The 13751-nt window shown below is 36.9% G+C and overlaps 1 protein-coding gene across 1 annotated transcript in view; it reads left to right on the top strand.

Annotated features, from left to right (window-relative positions):
* Positions 1 to 8358, top strand: part of TAF3 (TATA-box binding protein associated factor 3) — a 245199-nt gene extending 236841 nt beyond the window's left edge. The window contains exons 5-7 of the mRNA XM_004379700.2: positions 1592 to 1844; positions 5433 to 5539; positions 6442 to 8358. Of these exons, the coding sequence (XP_004379757.1) occupies positions 1592 to 1844; positions 5433 to 5539; positions 6442 to 6556 (475 nt within the window). The 3' untranslated portion in view covers positions 6557 to 8358. The remainder of the gene's footprint in view (positions 1 to 1591; positions 1845 to 5432; positions 5540 to 6441) is intronic.
* Positions 8359 to 13751: the final 5393 nt, after the last annotated feature.

Genomic DNA, 13751 nt, shown 5'->3' with positions numbered 1-13751 from the left:
AGTTGGCCCCCACCTCATGTCAGCCCCACGCACAGTGGACTGTTTTGATCCATAGAGTTTTCATTGACTGACTGTAGGAAGTAGTTCATCAGGCCTTTCTTTCTAGTCTGTGTTAGTCTGGAAACTCTGCTGAAAACTGTTCAGTATCATAGCAACACACAGGCCTCCACTGACAAGTGGGTGGTGGCTGCATATGAGGTGCATTGGCCGGGAATCAAACCCAGGTTTCCTGCATGGAGGGTGAGAATTCTACCACTGAACCAGCAATAAATGATATTTTTCAAATGACCTACCTAAGGTCACATAGCTAGTCTGTGGCAGATCTAGGATTTGAACTCAGATATCCTGAGTCTGAGTCCAGTGCTACTTCTGCTGCATAAGAGTTATATGAATAAGATATTTTTTTATTAAGAAACAGATCACCACCATATAGCTCTAATTATCAGTTGGTAATATCACCAAAAAAGTAGGTAGAGCTGCTGTTTTACTCCAGGGATCCACACCTGACTACTGCTGCTTCACACACCTCTGCAGCCCTTTGGAGAATCTTAAATCATTAATGCCTGACGATTAAGCCAAATCCAGAACTGAGAAATTCTTTAAATTTTTATTTTTCAATGTCATTGAGAGTATTAAGAATAAGAAACATTGAATTGAGAAAAGAGATAAATACTTTTTTTTTTTAAAGTTACTATATCCAGCAGTTTAGACTAGGTTAAGATGCAATAATTAACAAGCCTAAAAATCTCAATGACCTCCAACAACAAATGTTTATTTTTTGCTCACATTACATGTCTGCCATGGCTCTGCTCCTAATCCTCTTCATGCTGGTATTTCAGCTGAAGGAGCAGCCCCTTCTATCAGGGACATTAGAGGATTCACAGCAGAGCAAAACGAGAAAAAAGTTCAAAATACCTGATGGCTTTCAAAGCTTCTACTCAGAAGCAGCACATTTCACTTCCACTCGCATTTCATTGGTCAAAGATGTTACATTGCCAAGTCCAAAGTCTACACAGAGGAGATGTATAATCCTGCCACAGGGAGGGGCAGTCAAACAATCTGCCTCAGCTATTTATTCTAAAAACAGTCACATTTCTGTGAACAGCGCATGTGTATTCGGTTGCTTAAAAAAAGATTCTATTTATCTGGTCATTGAAGGGCAATTTGGGAAAACAAAAAAACTAGGCTGAGTAAATTGAGAGGTTAATTAACAACCCACCCAAAGCTAACCCATTGCCATCAAGTCAATTCTGGCTCATAGCAACCCTATAGGACAAAGTAGAACTGTCCCATAGGGTTTCTAAGACTGTCAATCTTACGGAAGCAGGCAGCCACATCTTTCTCCTGCGGAGCAGCTGGTGAGTTTGAACCACCGACCTTTTGGTTAGCAGCCGAGAACTTAACCACTATGTCACTACGGCTCCCTTCAGTTAACAAAGGGCCTGTGATTCTGAATTCTTTAGCTATCTCTGAACTCTTAAAGTATTTTGCTACTAGAAGAAGAAAGTTAATTTGTAGTAGTTTTTTAAATATCCAGTTTGATTAAATTATCCTGTTTTAACTTTTTACTTTTCTCTCTTTTTGTTGACAGTGTTATCAGCAAAGTGGTTCCAGCCCCCGAGGCTAAGCCGGCTCCTCTGAGTAGACCAAAAACCCCACCACCTGCACCAGCTGCAGCACCTGTACCGCTGCATCTGACTCCTTCCCTGGTGCCTTTGCCACTCCTTGCACAGTCCACTGCATCACCTGCTTTAGTTCCATCTCCTTCCCCTGCCGTCTCTGGAGCAGGAAGTTCCAAAGCCCCTGTACGAAGTGTGGTAACCGAGACGGTCAGCACTTACGTGGTGCGTTACATTTTATTTTTACAGTACTTAAGAGAAAGTTACTTAAGAGGTTCCTCTTTTACCAAGAGGATGTCTTCAATTAAAAAGAAGTGTCATATGTATCGTTACTGAATTTCAAAAGTGATTTTTTATGATTGGAAGGATATTTTCATTGCTTTTTCAAGCTTTTGAAAGTATCCTGGCTGAAAAGTTTTTTGTATCAGTGTTCAGGTTTTCAGTTTCTATAAACCATGTCAAAGTGTTGTTTTTCTTTATTGCATATTGTTTTGAGATATGAGTATATATCTGTATACCTCACAATATCAATATATAAATATAGAGATAAGTTGTTGTTAGTTGCCTTCGAGACAATTCCTAGTGATATTTAAATCCCGTATTGAATTTCTTGATCAAGCAATTAAAATTTTTTTTATTGTGCTTTAGGTGAAAACTTACAGTGCAGATTAGTTTCATCCAAAAATTCATACGAATTGTTTTGTGACACTGGTTGCAATCCCAGCAATGTGTCAGCACTCTCTCCCTTTCCCCTCTGGGTTCCCGTGTCCATTCATCCAGTTTTCCTGTCCCTTTCTGCTTTCTTGTCTTTACTTTTGGGCAGATGTTGCCCAGTAAGCAATTAAATTATTCACCTAAGATGATAATTTACTAATGGATGTATGGCCTAGCTGATGTTTCTGGTAGTCCTCAAAAGTAACAGAACTAACTATAGTATTTCTTTGGCTAAGATCCAAAGTATGCCAGTGCTTACGTATTAAATGAAAATGAACTAACTTTTGGACCACAGAGCTTCCTGAGTATCCAAGCATGTCTTCAGATTGTAAAACTCACATATTCAGTGAGTTCACATTGTCCTTGGCATGCTTTGAGGTGTTTCCCTGTACTTAATAGTATTACAAATCAGAATTCAGCTTCAAATAGCTTGTTCTTATTCGAACCCTGAATTCAGTCTAGTAATAAAGTATTTATATAAATATGCTCTTTAGGCATAGAGTGACACACAGACACACAACAAAATATTTTAGGCACATGAAAGGCACTCAGTGTGTTGACATTGCTGTGTCCACCAAATACATGATACATCTGTGTTGTACCAGCCTAATGATAGCACTGGTCTTTGTGAATAGATACAGTTGGAAAGTGGCGGGGTAGGGCTCTTGATATTTGTTGCTGTATAAATATTATCTCTCTTTAAAGGAGTTTTGTAAGGAAATTTCAACAAATTATTTGTGTCACTATAATGACAAAGAAGCTCTGGTGGCACAGTGGTTAAAGTGCTTGGCTAGTAACCGAAAGGTCGGTGGTTCAAACGCTCTTGCCCCTGTATGGGAGAAAAGACCTGGCGATCTGCTTCCATAAAGATTTACAACCTAAAAAACTCTATGGGGCAGTTCTATTCTGTCCTATAGGGTCACTATGAGTTGGAATTGATTCAGTGGCACACAACATAATGATACAAAGAAATATAAGAGAAGAATTTTAAATGTATTGAGAAGGGATATAAAGACATGAAAAATTAACAGAAAATACTAAATTGGCAATTCAAGACAGAGATAGAAGAAGTATTACAAACTCTGATCGTAAAATGAGTATTCAGGGACCAATTGCTGTAGGCATTTAATTGAAGGCACATCACCCCAAGAGGGGTTGATTAGGGAAAACTGTATACTTAACCTCCACAACCTTCATTTCTTCATCTGTAATTAAGGGTTTATGTTAGACTAGATGATCTTTATGGTATGTTCTAGCACTAAAATTCTGATTCTCTGGTGGATTTTGAGCTAACTCCCTAAACATGGATCAGATTTGAATAGACAGGGTGGATGAAAAGCTGTTTCCTAAAGAGACATTTTGTGAACAGAGTGATTTAGAAGAAAGACATAGGCTTTAGAAAAAAAGGCTTTGTATCTTCAGACTGTACCTGCTGCCATCGAGTCGATTCCAACTCATTGTGACACTATAGGACAGAGTAGAACTGCCCCATAGGGTCCAAGGAGTGGCTGGTGGATTTGAACTGCCAGCCTTTTGGTTAGCAGCCATAGCTCTTCACCAGCACACCAGCAGGGCTCCTGTGTCTTCATAGTGCCTCACATATTTATTTGTTGAAATTGCCTTCCAAAACTCCTTTATTAGTCACTGCCTAATAGCATGACTTTGGAAATGTTACTTAAATTCTCTTAGCTCCAGTTTCCCATTCTTAACCCATCTGAGGATTGTTTTATGATGGTTAAATGAAGTAAGATGTTTGAAAGAACGTAGTAAACTGTGAAGTGTTGGGTGTTAGCTATTATGGATGCTATGGCAAGTTTCTCATGTAGCACACAGAGTTGCTGGCTTTTAATTTCAAGAAAGGTCAGCCAGCAGCAGGACTGGCCACGCGTGGTAGCTTCAGGGCATAGGATGCTGGACCAGTCTTAGCCACTGGACAGCTGGCACCATGGTGACTGGTGGTGTCTCCCTGTCTTACATTTTCTCTTGAAATTAGAGAGGTGTAAGTTAGGGATGTAGGTGTCCACAGATTTCTTTAGGAAGCTTTCGTATCAACATAGTTTGCCTTTGCAGAGATGTTTTCAAAAATGGTAAGCCTTAAAATAAGTATATCAGTAGAATGAACATATACATATACACCCCCAATACACTGCTCACACACAAAGCCATTTCTTTTTTATATTATCTAGTCAATGCAGTATTTGAAAGTATAGGAAGAGACTATGATCTTGCAAAATAAACCAAATTAAATTTTATGTTATCTTATTATAAAAACTTCTGAAAATCAGCTTTTAGTGGTTGTGGTTTTTGAATGCCTTCAAAAATTATTTCTTCCAAATTGGTCTTGTTAATGTGGAATTGGGAATAATAATCCCAATTAGGTATGCTCCCTATTTATACTGGTAAATTAAATAAAATAAACTCCAATGCATAAAATATTTGTAGCAGAATAATGTTTAAATGTGTAGCTGTTTGGCCTCCTGAGCCCCATGTTTCATTTGCCCTTTAGTTGATTGTACTTTACTGAAAATGTCATAAAAGGAATGGAAAGTTACTTAGTAACAACTCTTTTATATCCTTGATCTTATCAGGTAGTTCAGGAGAAGGGTTTGGCTAATATGTAATAAGGTGATACATGCACATTTGGCTATATATATTAATTCCATGCCTATGAATGTGACCCAGGAAACTACCTATAGTTGAGCTGTATGGTTTTCAAAAATATTAATTGTTATTTTCATAAAGATACTAATAATTAAAAATGCATTTACAGTATTTTTTAGAAAAAGGGGACCGTAGGTTAGTTTGGTCACAGAGATGATTATGAAATGCTTTGTTTCGTTGATTTACAAGAGTGTTTAGAATATCACAATCCATTAGCAATGTCTTATCACAGAGTTTTTTCTTTTTCACGTGATCCCAGCACAGTGATGACCATATTCATGGCTTTAGTAAATTAAGTGTTAATCTACTATATATATTTTTTTAGTTTTACTTGTCTGTTATATTTACAGTATAAAGAATGACTCTTATCCTGCCCTCCTTTTGATTCTTTTTCCTTGTTCCATCTGTTTTTGCTTCCTCCTCATTTGAAAACATCAGATCAGAGATGAGTGGGGTAATCAGATCTGGATCTGTCCTGGATGTAACAAACCTGATGATGGAAGCCCAATGATTGGTTGTGATGACTGTGATGACTGGTACCACTGGTAAGTGGTTCTAAACTTCCCTGGCACACTTGATGAGTATTGCTTAATCACGACAACTCCAAGTTACTCCCTGAGAGGAGGAATTCTACAAATTAGATTAGTGATTTGGGACTATGCTGGATTTTCTCCTGATTCAACTCCTATCCTAAGAACAGTATATGAGGTAAAACCTCTGAACCCCACTTTCCCTAGTGTGATACTGGCATACACGCTTTTTAAAAGTACCTACAGAAAATAATCCTAAATATGATGTAATTGATTGCAAAAAGCAAGAATCTTTGTACTATTGTTATTCAGCCTAAATTCCAAATATTTTGCTTGGTTTATAGATCCTTCTTATAAAAAAATTTAAAAAAAGGAAATATAGGTGTTTCCCTTTCCTCTTTCTCTAGTAATTTTCTGTAAGAGCTGCAGCATGTGACAGTAACAAAAGAGGTAACCGCTTTGTAAACATGGTATAAACAATAGTAATAAAAAGACAGCTAATCTTTTTTTCACACCTCTTCCCAGAAACTGAAGAAGGTCTATTAAAATTTATGTTAATAATCTTCCCATTTTATCTTTAAAATATTAGATATAAAAAGATAGAAATCTATTCAGTTACATGATAGATATCCATAATATAAAAACAAAGCAGCAGTTGCTCAGAAAAATTGTACTGTTTCTGGCTGAAAGGGTGAATAAACTAATTAATTTCTCTAATAGGACTTATAAAAGGGAGAATGTGTAATGTAATAATCCACATGCCCAATAATAGTGGTACATAAATTAGAGCTGTTTGACTTTGATTTCTGGTAAATATACAATAGACTTAAAAATTATTTTAAAATATAGGAAGGAAAAGAATATATACATATAGCTTGCTTATCCTTTTTTTTCTTCTTTTTTTTTTTAATATGTAGGCCCTGTGTTGGAATAACGACTGCACCACCAGAAGAAATGCAGTGGTTCTGTCCCAAGTGTGCCAACAAGAAGAAAGATAAAAAGCACAAAAAGAGGAAGCACCGAGCACACTGATGTCTTTGCATGGCTTGAACTGCATAGTATCAGATCAGGGCTTCTTTCCTGGCGCCTCTAGAGGGGAGTGGGTGCAATTCTGCCATCATTATCTACCACCAAATTCTTACGGATAATGAATCTTGGAAGACTGAGGACAAGAACACACTATCCACTCTGGATTTTTCCTTCCTGCAATGGACTGGCCCCTGTGGGCTAAATGGTGAAAAACTCAAGTAGAGGCGTGGCATAGGGGCTGCCACGTCTCCATTTTTCTATTACCAGTGACAAGTATTATTAATAAAAAAAAAAATCAGACATCTTTCCCTTTCATTTTCTTTATTCTCTCCAGGGCCTTTTCATTAAGGTATTAGATGAGAAGATAATGTGTAAGCTGCCTTGACTGTAATTTAAGGATATTATCATTCATTACTCTGTATATAGTTTTCAACCTCTTTCCCTCTATAGTAAGATAATCATAAAAACATAAAAGAAAACTCCAGTTGGGATATTGGTAAATATTTTTGTGATGAGAATATATGAAGCTTCCCCTCCTCATTTTTAGTACTAACATATAAAATGTTCAGGCTTTGTGAAATACCTTATATTTTTTAAGCAAAGGATTTCTATCATGTCCTGTTTGCTTTTGTGTGAATTATTTTTGTTTACTGTAACATATTTTATGTCTTTGTCGCATTCTAATTTGCCCTTCTTTAAACTGCTGGAGTCTCTTCTCACTGCTTGTACATTTCATCAACTTGTATAAAAACTCTTCATACTAAAAGATTTCCCCTAATGTAAATAATAAATATTTATGAAGTAGTTATTTTTAAAATTTTTATCGTGTTTAATTCTGGCTTTCTCTGAAATCCACTGTGATTTCAGCCATGTTTGTAATTACTGCTGTACATAAAATAAAGAAGGCTAGAAAAAAAGAGCCATAGCTCAAAGTAATTTACCTTGAGTTAAACCTGTGCAGTGCCCAAAAAACATTGTGGAAAAAAAAGGACCCTAGCAGTTGGAAGGAAAACAAGACAATTTAAATCTGTAGGTCATGATTTGAAATTGTTTTGTTTGTTATCTATTTTGTTTCTATAAATTTCTTTGACTTTTATTAAAAGGACACGTAGATTCCACAAAAGTAAAAAAAAAAAAAAAATACTGTAGCGTTTTGTGTTTATATTATTTCTGCAAATCTATTGATATTGTGGTTTAAGGCTAAAATGAAATATATTATGAATTTTCTAATAAAATTTCTCAAATTTCAGGGTATCACAAAACTTTATTATATTACTATACAGCCCACTATTTATTATATGTTTTAGATGTCTGAGAGAGAAACCAAATATTTTATTTTTAATGTAAAACATTGAATTTAATTTTATTAGCATATTTTAGCAATGTTGGAGTAAATATGGACTCTGACTTGATTTTGAAGTAACCTCAATTTGGACTAGTATGATGGATATCTTGAATGCCAGAATATGGGCTTTGACCTTAATACAAATATATTAATAGAAATTGTGATTTTTTTAAAGATGCCAAGTAAATTGATATTAGTATATAAGTTAGTCATACAGGCAGTACCTGATCAGGAACAAGTTCCGTTCCTAAGTCTGTCTTTAAGTCAAATTTGTACGTAAGTTGGAACAGTTAGGTACGGTTCATATCTAACATCAGTTACTCAAATGTTTGTCTTAGCATATAGCATATATTGTACCTTCTTATGCACAAAAATCATTAAAGAAACACTTCTAGATACACTAAGACATATTTAACATAATAATACAGTAATAATAATAATGTTTTGATGCACATCACAAAGTAGCAACCCCTTGTTATTACAAACCATTATATGTACCTCAAATTTTTAATATAATAGGCTTTACGGGGGTTGGTCCGTAACTACGGGTTGTACGTATATGGGATGTTCATAACCTGAGGACTGCCTGTATTTTAAAACACATTGTGTGGTTAGAGAAATGAGGTTTTTCTGACATGAATGTTAAATAGCAAATCAGTGAAAATGGAGTAGACCTTTTAAGAATGCAGTATTATATTGCTCTCCTTGTTCTGGAGGCCAAAATGTTTCTATCCCTGAAAAAAAAAAAAGTATATATGTCAAGATATGTGTTTTTTGTTTTACTAATTTTAGATCATTCTAAATATACAGTATTTTCACATGCACAAGTATACCCATTAGTGCTTTTTGGAGAGGGATGAGGGTGGGGGAATTGCAAAATAAAGATTATTGGCTATTTCATAGTTTGCTTTTCCATTTTCTTTATTTAGAATTTAGCTCCTTGAGGCATAGTCAGTGGATCTAAAGTTGCCACGTTTAAGTGAGCAGGTCATGCTACTGAAATAAGAATGGAGGTGCCTATATATAACCTTTTCCCCAATCCTACTGTCTGAGAGGCTTCAGACCATACTACATTTAAGGAATTTCAATCAGTTTGTTGTCCTTTGCTATTTCATGGTTGCTTTCCTAAATCCAGTTCATGATTTTATAAATGGTCTTTGCAATAATAAAACCAAAGAATCATTTTCAGGGGGCTGGATAGCTCAGGGGATTAGTAATGGAATACAGAGCCTTCACCTCTAGGTCATTGAGTTGAATCCAGTCCAGGTCACTGGAAACCAAAAGTTGTTACCGTCTTATAACTGTTCAGTGGCCTGTGTGAAATGAACTGGTGGTCTCAGTCTCTGGTGGATGGCTGTCCATGACACCAACCAAAGGAAGTTCAAGAAACCGCAAAAAAAAAAAAAAAAGAAAAAGTGGATTAGAAAGTAAAACATCTATTTTTAAAAGGAAAAGTTAGAAAGTTGGGCATAGTCATTCTCCATAAGGTAATACGGAAGAATAAAGAGCAGCTTACAAATACTACGGACTTGACAAAGAGATTAATTTACTTTCCTTAATGGAGTCAAACATAATAGGAAAAGAGAAAGCCTGTATTGGACGAGAGGGGAGAAGGATAAATTGGGAAAAATTATGTAATCAGAAGAAAAACTTTAGGGGGCCCAAACAATAAGAAAAAGTGGATTTTGACTTTTGAGGAGGAAGGAAATCATAAACAGCAGGAATTTGAGGAACTACTGTGATTGAGATAATTAGATGCAAAGGAATGAAAAGCATGTCCCTTTGAAGGGTGAGAAGCAGGGCTTCGAACCAGTTCGTTCCAGTTCAAACCACTGCTGAAAATTTTCAGTTCCACCCCAGATATACTGAATCAGAATCTACATTTAATAAGATCCCAAGTGAATCTTATGTATAATAAATTTTGAGAACCACTGCTCTACTAATGGTTCTCAGAATTGGTCCCTAACCAGCAGCATTAGCATCTGTGAGAACTTGTTAGAAATGCAAACTCTCAGCTGGCGTTTGAACTTGAATGAATCGGTTCAAAGCCCTAGTTAGAAGTTTTCCAGTTTTAAGTAAAATCATGACCTGTTTTAATTTATTCTAACACTAGCATTTGGCCTTAGCATCAGTAGTTTATAAAGAGAACTAGTCAGGAAAAAAAAAAAATTGCCCTGGCTAGTGATTTTATTGGAGGAGATGGTATTTGAAAAACAGAGAGATGCCCTCACTCAGGAAACTGAGCAGCTCTTCTAGTGAGATAATCAGCCTTCAGAGCCATGTGTAGCTCGCAGAGCGTAATTTCTGTGGCTGACAAGGTGTTTCTTTTCTCCAGGTGTCTACAGTTAAGTACAGTGAGGATCTTTATCCTCCAACTGATTTGTGGTTCCTAATGTCCTGAAGAAAGTCAGAGGGTATCAGAGTATTCTGACTTTGTCGGGCTTTTTCAGAGATAAAATATAATGCATTACCCTACTATATCACCTAAACCGCCTTTGTTCTCCTTTCAATAGGACAATTAAACGAAGACCTACTAACCAAATTAAAGTATAAAATGAACACTGAGATATGGAAACCTTGCCAGTAAGAATGCTAATGAATGAAGTTCACTAAAGGCATGCTGGCTAAGTTTCCAATACAAATAGTTTTATGGCCAATCTCTTTAGATCATAGCAGTTTTCTTTAGAAGTTTAAGTCTAAAAGTAGATGAGTTACCTTGACTGTAGGATGAAATAGATAATGTTCTGAATAATGTGTTTCCACAATGGTACCAGTCATTCTGTTAGGAAGCTATTTCTCTAAGAATCTTGGATTTGTTGTAGCCTAAAAAGTATAAAGTAACTATTAATCCATGGGTGCAGGCCAGTAAGTGACATTGTAATTAGATACCTAGATGGACAGCTGAACAGTTTATTCTTAATTTGATTAAATGTGCATTTAGTTTACAAGTGAATTATTAAAACAACTGCTAATGACCATCCTGGACAACTCAGTTTTTAATTTACTTTGTATAAGGACAGTTTTAAACACTTCCATTCATTCATTCAACATTTGCTAGGCACTTTTTGTGGGAATTGCAAAGACGTATTAGATCCAAGTTCCGTCTTTCCAGTAACCTGGGTTCTGAGGTCCTCTGGTCGTTTCTCTTTCTCCATGGGATCGCAGTCATTCCACAATGTACTGTGTACAAAAATGTATTTCGTCAAAGACTATGCATGTTGTAAACTTGTTCTTTTCCCATTTCTCTGTACATGATCTTTCTATCCACCTTAGATTGCAAGTGGTTTTCAATTTTAATACAGGCAGTCCCCGGATTATAAACGAGTTCTGTTCCTAAATCTGTCTTTAAGTAGAATTTGTACGTAAGAACAGTTAGGTACAGCTCATATCTAAGGGCAGTTAATCAAATGTTTGTCTTAGTATATAGTATGTAGTGTACCTTTCTATGCATAAAAAGCATTAAAGAAACACTTCCAGACACACTAAAACATCTTTAACATAATAATACAGTAATAATAATGTTTTGATGCATGTTGCAAAGTAGTGCCCGTTTGTTATTACGAACCTTTGTATATACCTTGAATTTTTAATAGGCTTTACAGGGGTTGGTTTGTAACTACAGGTTGTCTGTAAGTGGAACATTCGTAACCCAGGGGCTGCCTGTATAGCTTTATGCTTTGAAATGTTTACATTTACAACAAAATAATTAAAAGTTTATTAGCAAGTGTTTACATTAATCTAGGAACTAGCATAGTAGATATTATATAAAAATACTTACATGTAGTACACATAAACTCTGCAAGATTTAAAAGTTGGACTTTTAGAACAGAAGCATATTTTAGGTACTTTCTTAGCCTTACACAATAATTTCCTACTATAATTCCTTGAAATCTATTCAGTATTTTGTTAACTTTTTCAAATTTTGTAGGTTTTTTTGGTTTGGTCTTACTTTTGATTAATGAAATGTTTAGAATGGGACTATCTTAAGCAAAACAACACAGACCTGAAGAATGTCATTGTTATTGTCCTTAATTAGTTAACCATTGCCAAGTTAAATGGTTTTAAGAAAATGTGCTGGTTCTATCGAACTCATTTAGACTATAGTACTACTGATCGGAGGAAGGTCAAATAGTCGAAGAATATGATCAGGTTGTATTCTGATTATTTATTACTATTAAATTGGAATGCTGATTAAACATTTTTCCAGTTTTCAAAAAATAAATTCTTTATAACTGGATTTCTAGATAACCAGTTTTTCATCTTTCCTTCATTCTGTTAATTTTGACATGGCCATTCACAAAAACAAATATTAGGCCCAGAATGTCCTGCTTTTAGCAATATGTTAGATTTCTCAAAAAAATCTTCATTAGGCATCTCTCTAGGCAAGATACATCCTGCATTTTGGGGACACAAAGATGAAATGAGATAGTATGCCCACAGTGTTAGAGGAGACCTATAACAGGTAATATATGAAGAAGCTGGTGCACACCTCAAATATGGATACAAATCAGAAGTTCATGGAAAGATTATCACTTCTGACTACAGTCTGACCAATTTTCACGTATAAATCAATAATGGGAATCTTACCACAAAATACTGTTGTAAAACAAGACATAAGAATACACACAGGAGGCAGGGCCAAGATGGCAGAGAAGTCAGACGCTTCTGGTAGTCCCTCTTACAACAAAGACCTGAAAAAACAAGTGAATCGATTGTATATGACAATCTAGGAGCCCTGAACATCAAAGGCAAAGCTGAGGAACCGGACTGAGTGACGGGGAGGGAGAGACAGTTCAGAAGCAGCAAGGAGTTGCTAGACCTGACCCGGTGGGAGCCTGAGCCCTCCAGGCCGGATCAGCTCGTGGTGCGTGGTGAGGCAAGCAGCAGCGCTGGGCAGGCGTTTTCTACATAGAGAGAGACCCAGCAGCAGAGAGTCTACTCGGCCATCCAGCACCAGTGAGAAGCAGCCCTCAACTGGTGAAAGATAAGTACTTGTGTCTGGCCTATCATGCAGTTCAAAAACACCCCCCTTTGGGAAAAACCTCTGTCATGGTTTGAATTATGTCCCCCAAAAAATGTGTGTATCAATTTGGCTAGGCCATGATTCCTGGTACTGTGTGATTTTCCTTTATGTTGTAAACCTGCCTCTATGATGTTAATGAGGGAGGTTGGGTGGCAGTTGTGTTAGTACAGCAGGACCTGATCTGCAAGACTGGATTGTGTCCTGAGGCAATCTCTTGAGATATAAAAGACAGAAGTGAGGAGTGAGACGGGGACCTCATACCATCAAGAAAGCAAGACCAGGAGCAGAGCGCGTCCTTTGGACAGGGGTCCTGTGCCGAGAAGCTCCTAGTCCGGGGGAACACTGATGAGAAGGCCCACAGAGACAGAAAGACTTCCCCTGGAGCTAACACCCTGAATTTGGACTTTTAGCCTACTTTGACTGTGAGGAAATAAACTTCTCTTTGTTAAAGCCATCCACTTGTGGTATTTCTGTTATAGCGGCACCAGATGACTAAGACAACCTCTCTCCCATTTACCTCCCTGCTCTGCACTGGGTCCAAGACACCTTCAGTGATTGCTGAGTCCCCTGGGCCAGAAGTAGGACCCGTCACTCTCCCTGAGCCATGCTTCTGGCCTTGGAGAGGAAACAAATTAACAAACAGGAAAAAATAATCTGCCGGCTCCCCTAAGCCAGGAACTCAAGGTAGCCACAGCTCCTTTGCCTAGGCACAGGCATTAGGGGTCCACGAACTCTGAGTGCCTTTCCCCCTGCAGAGACTTGTGTGGGCCCATTTGAACAGCGTAAGCCCTCATTACAATAGTACAACAGGGTATACACGTGAAGTCTAA

The sequence above is a fragment of the Trichechus manatus genome, unplaced genomic scaffold (assembly GCF_000243295.1).
Source record: "Trichechus manatus latirostris isolate Lorelei unplaced genomic scaffold, TriManLat1.0 scaffold00067, whole genome shotgun sequence".
Lineage (NCBI taxonomy): Eukaryota > Metazoa > Chordata > Mammalia > Sirenia > Trichechidae > Trichechus > Trichechus manatus.
This window is presented reverse-complemented; position numbering and strand designations above follow the sequence as displayed.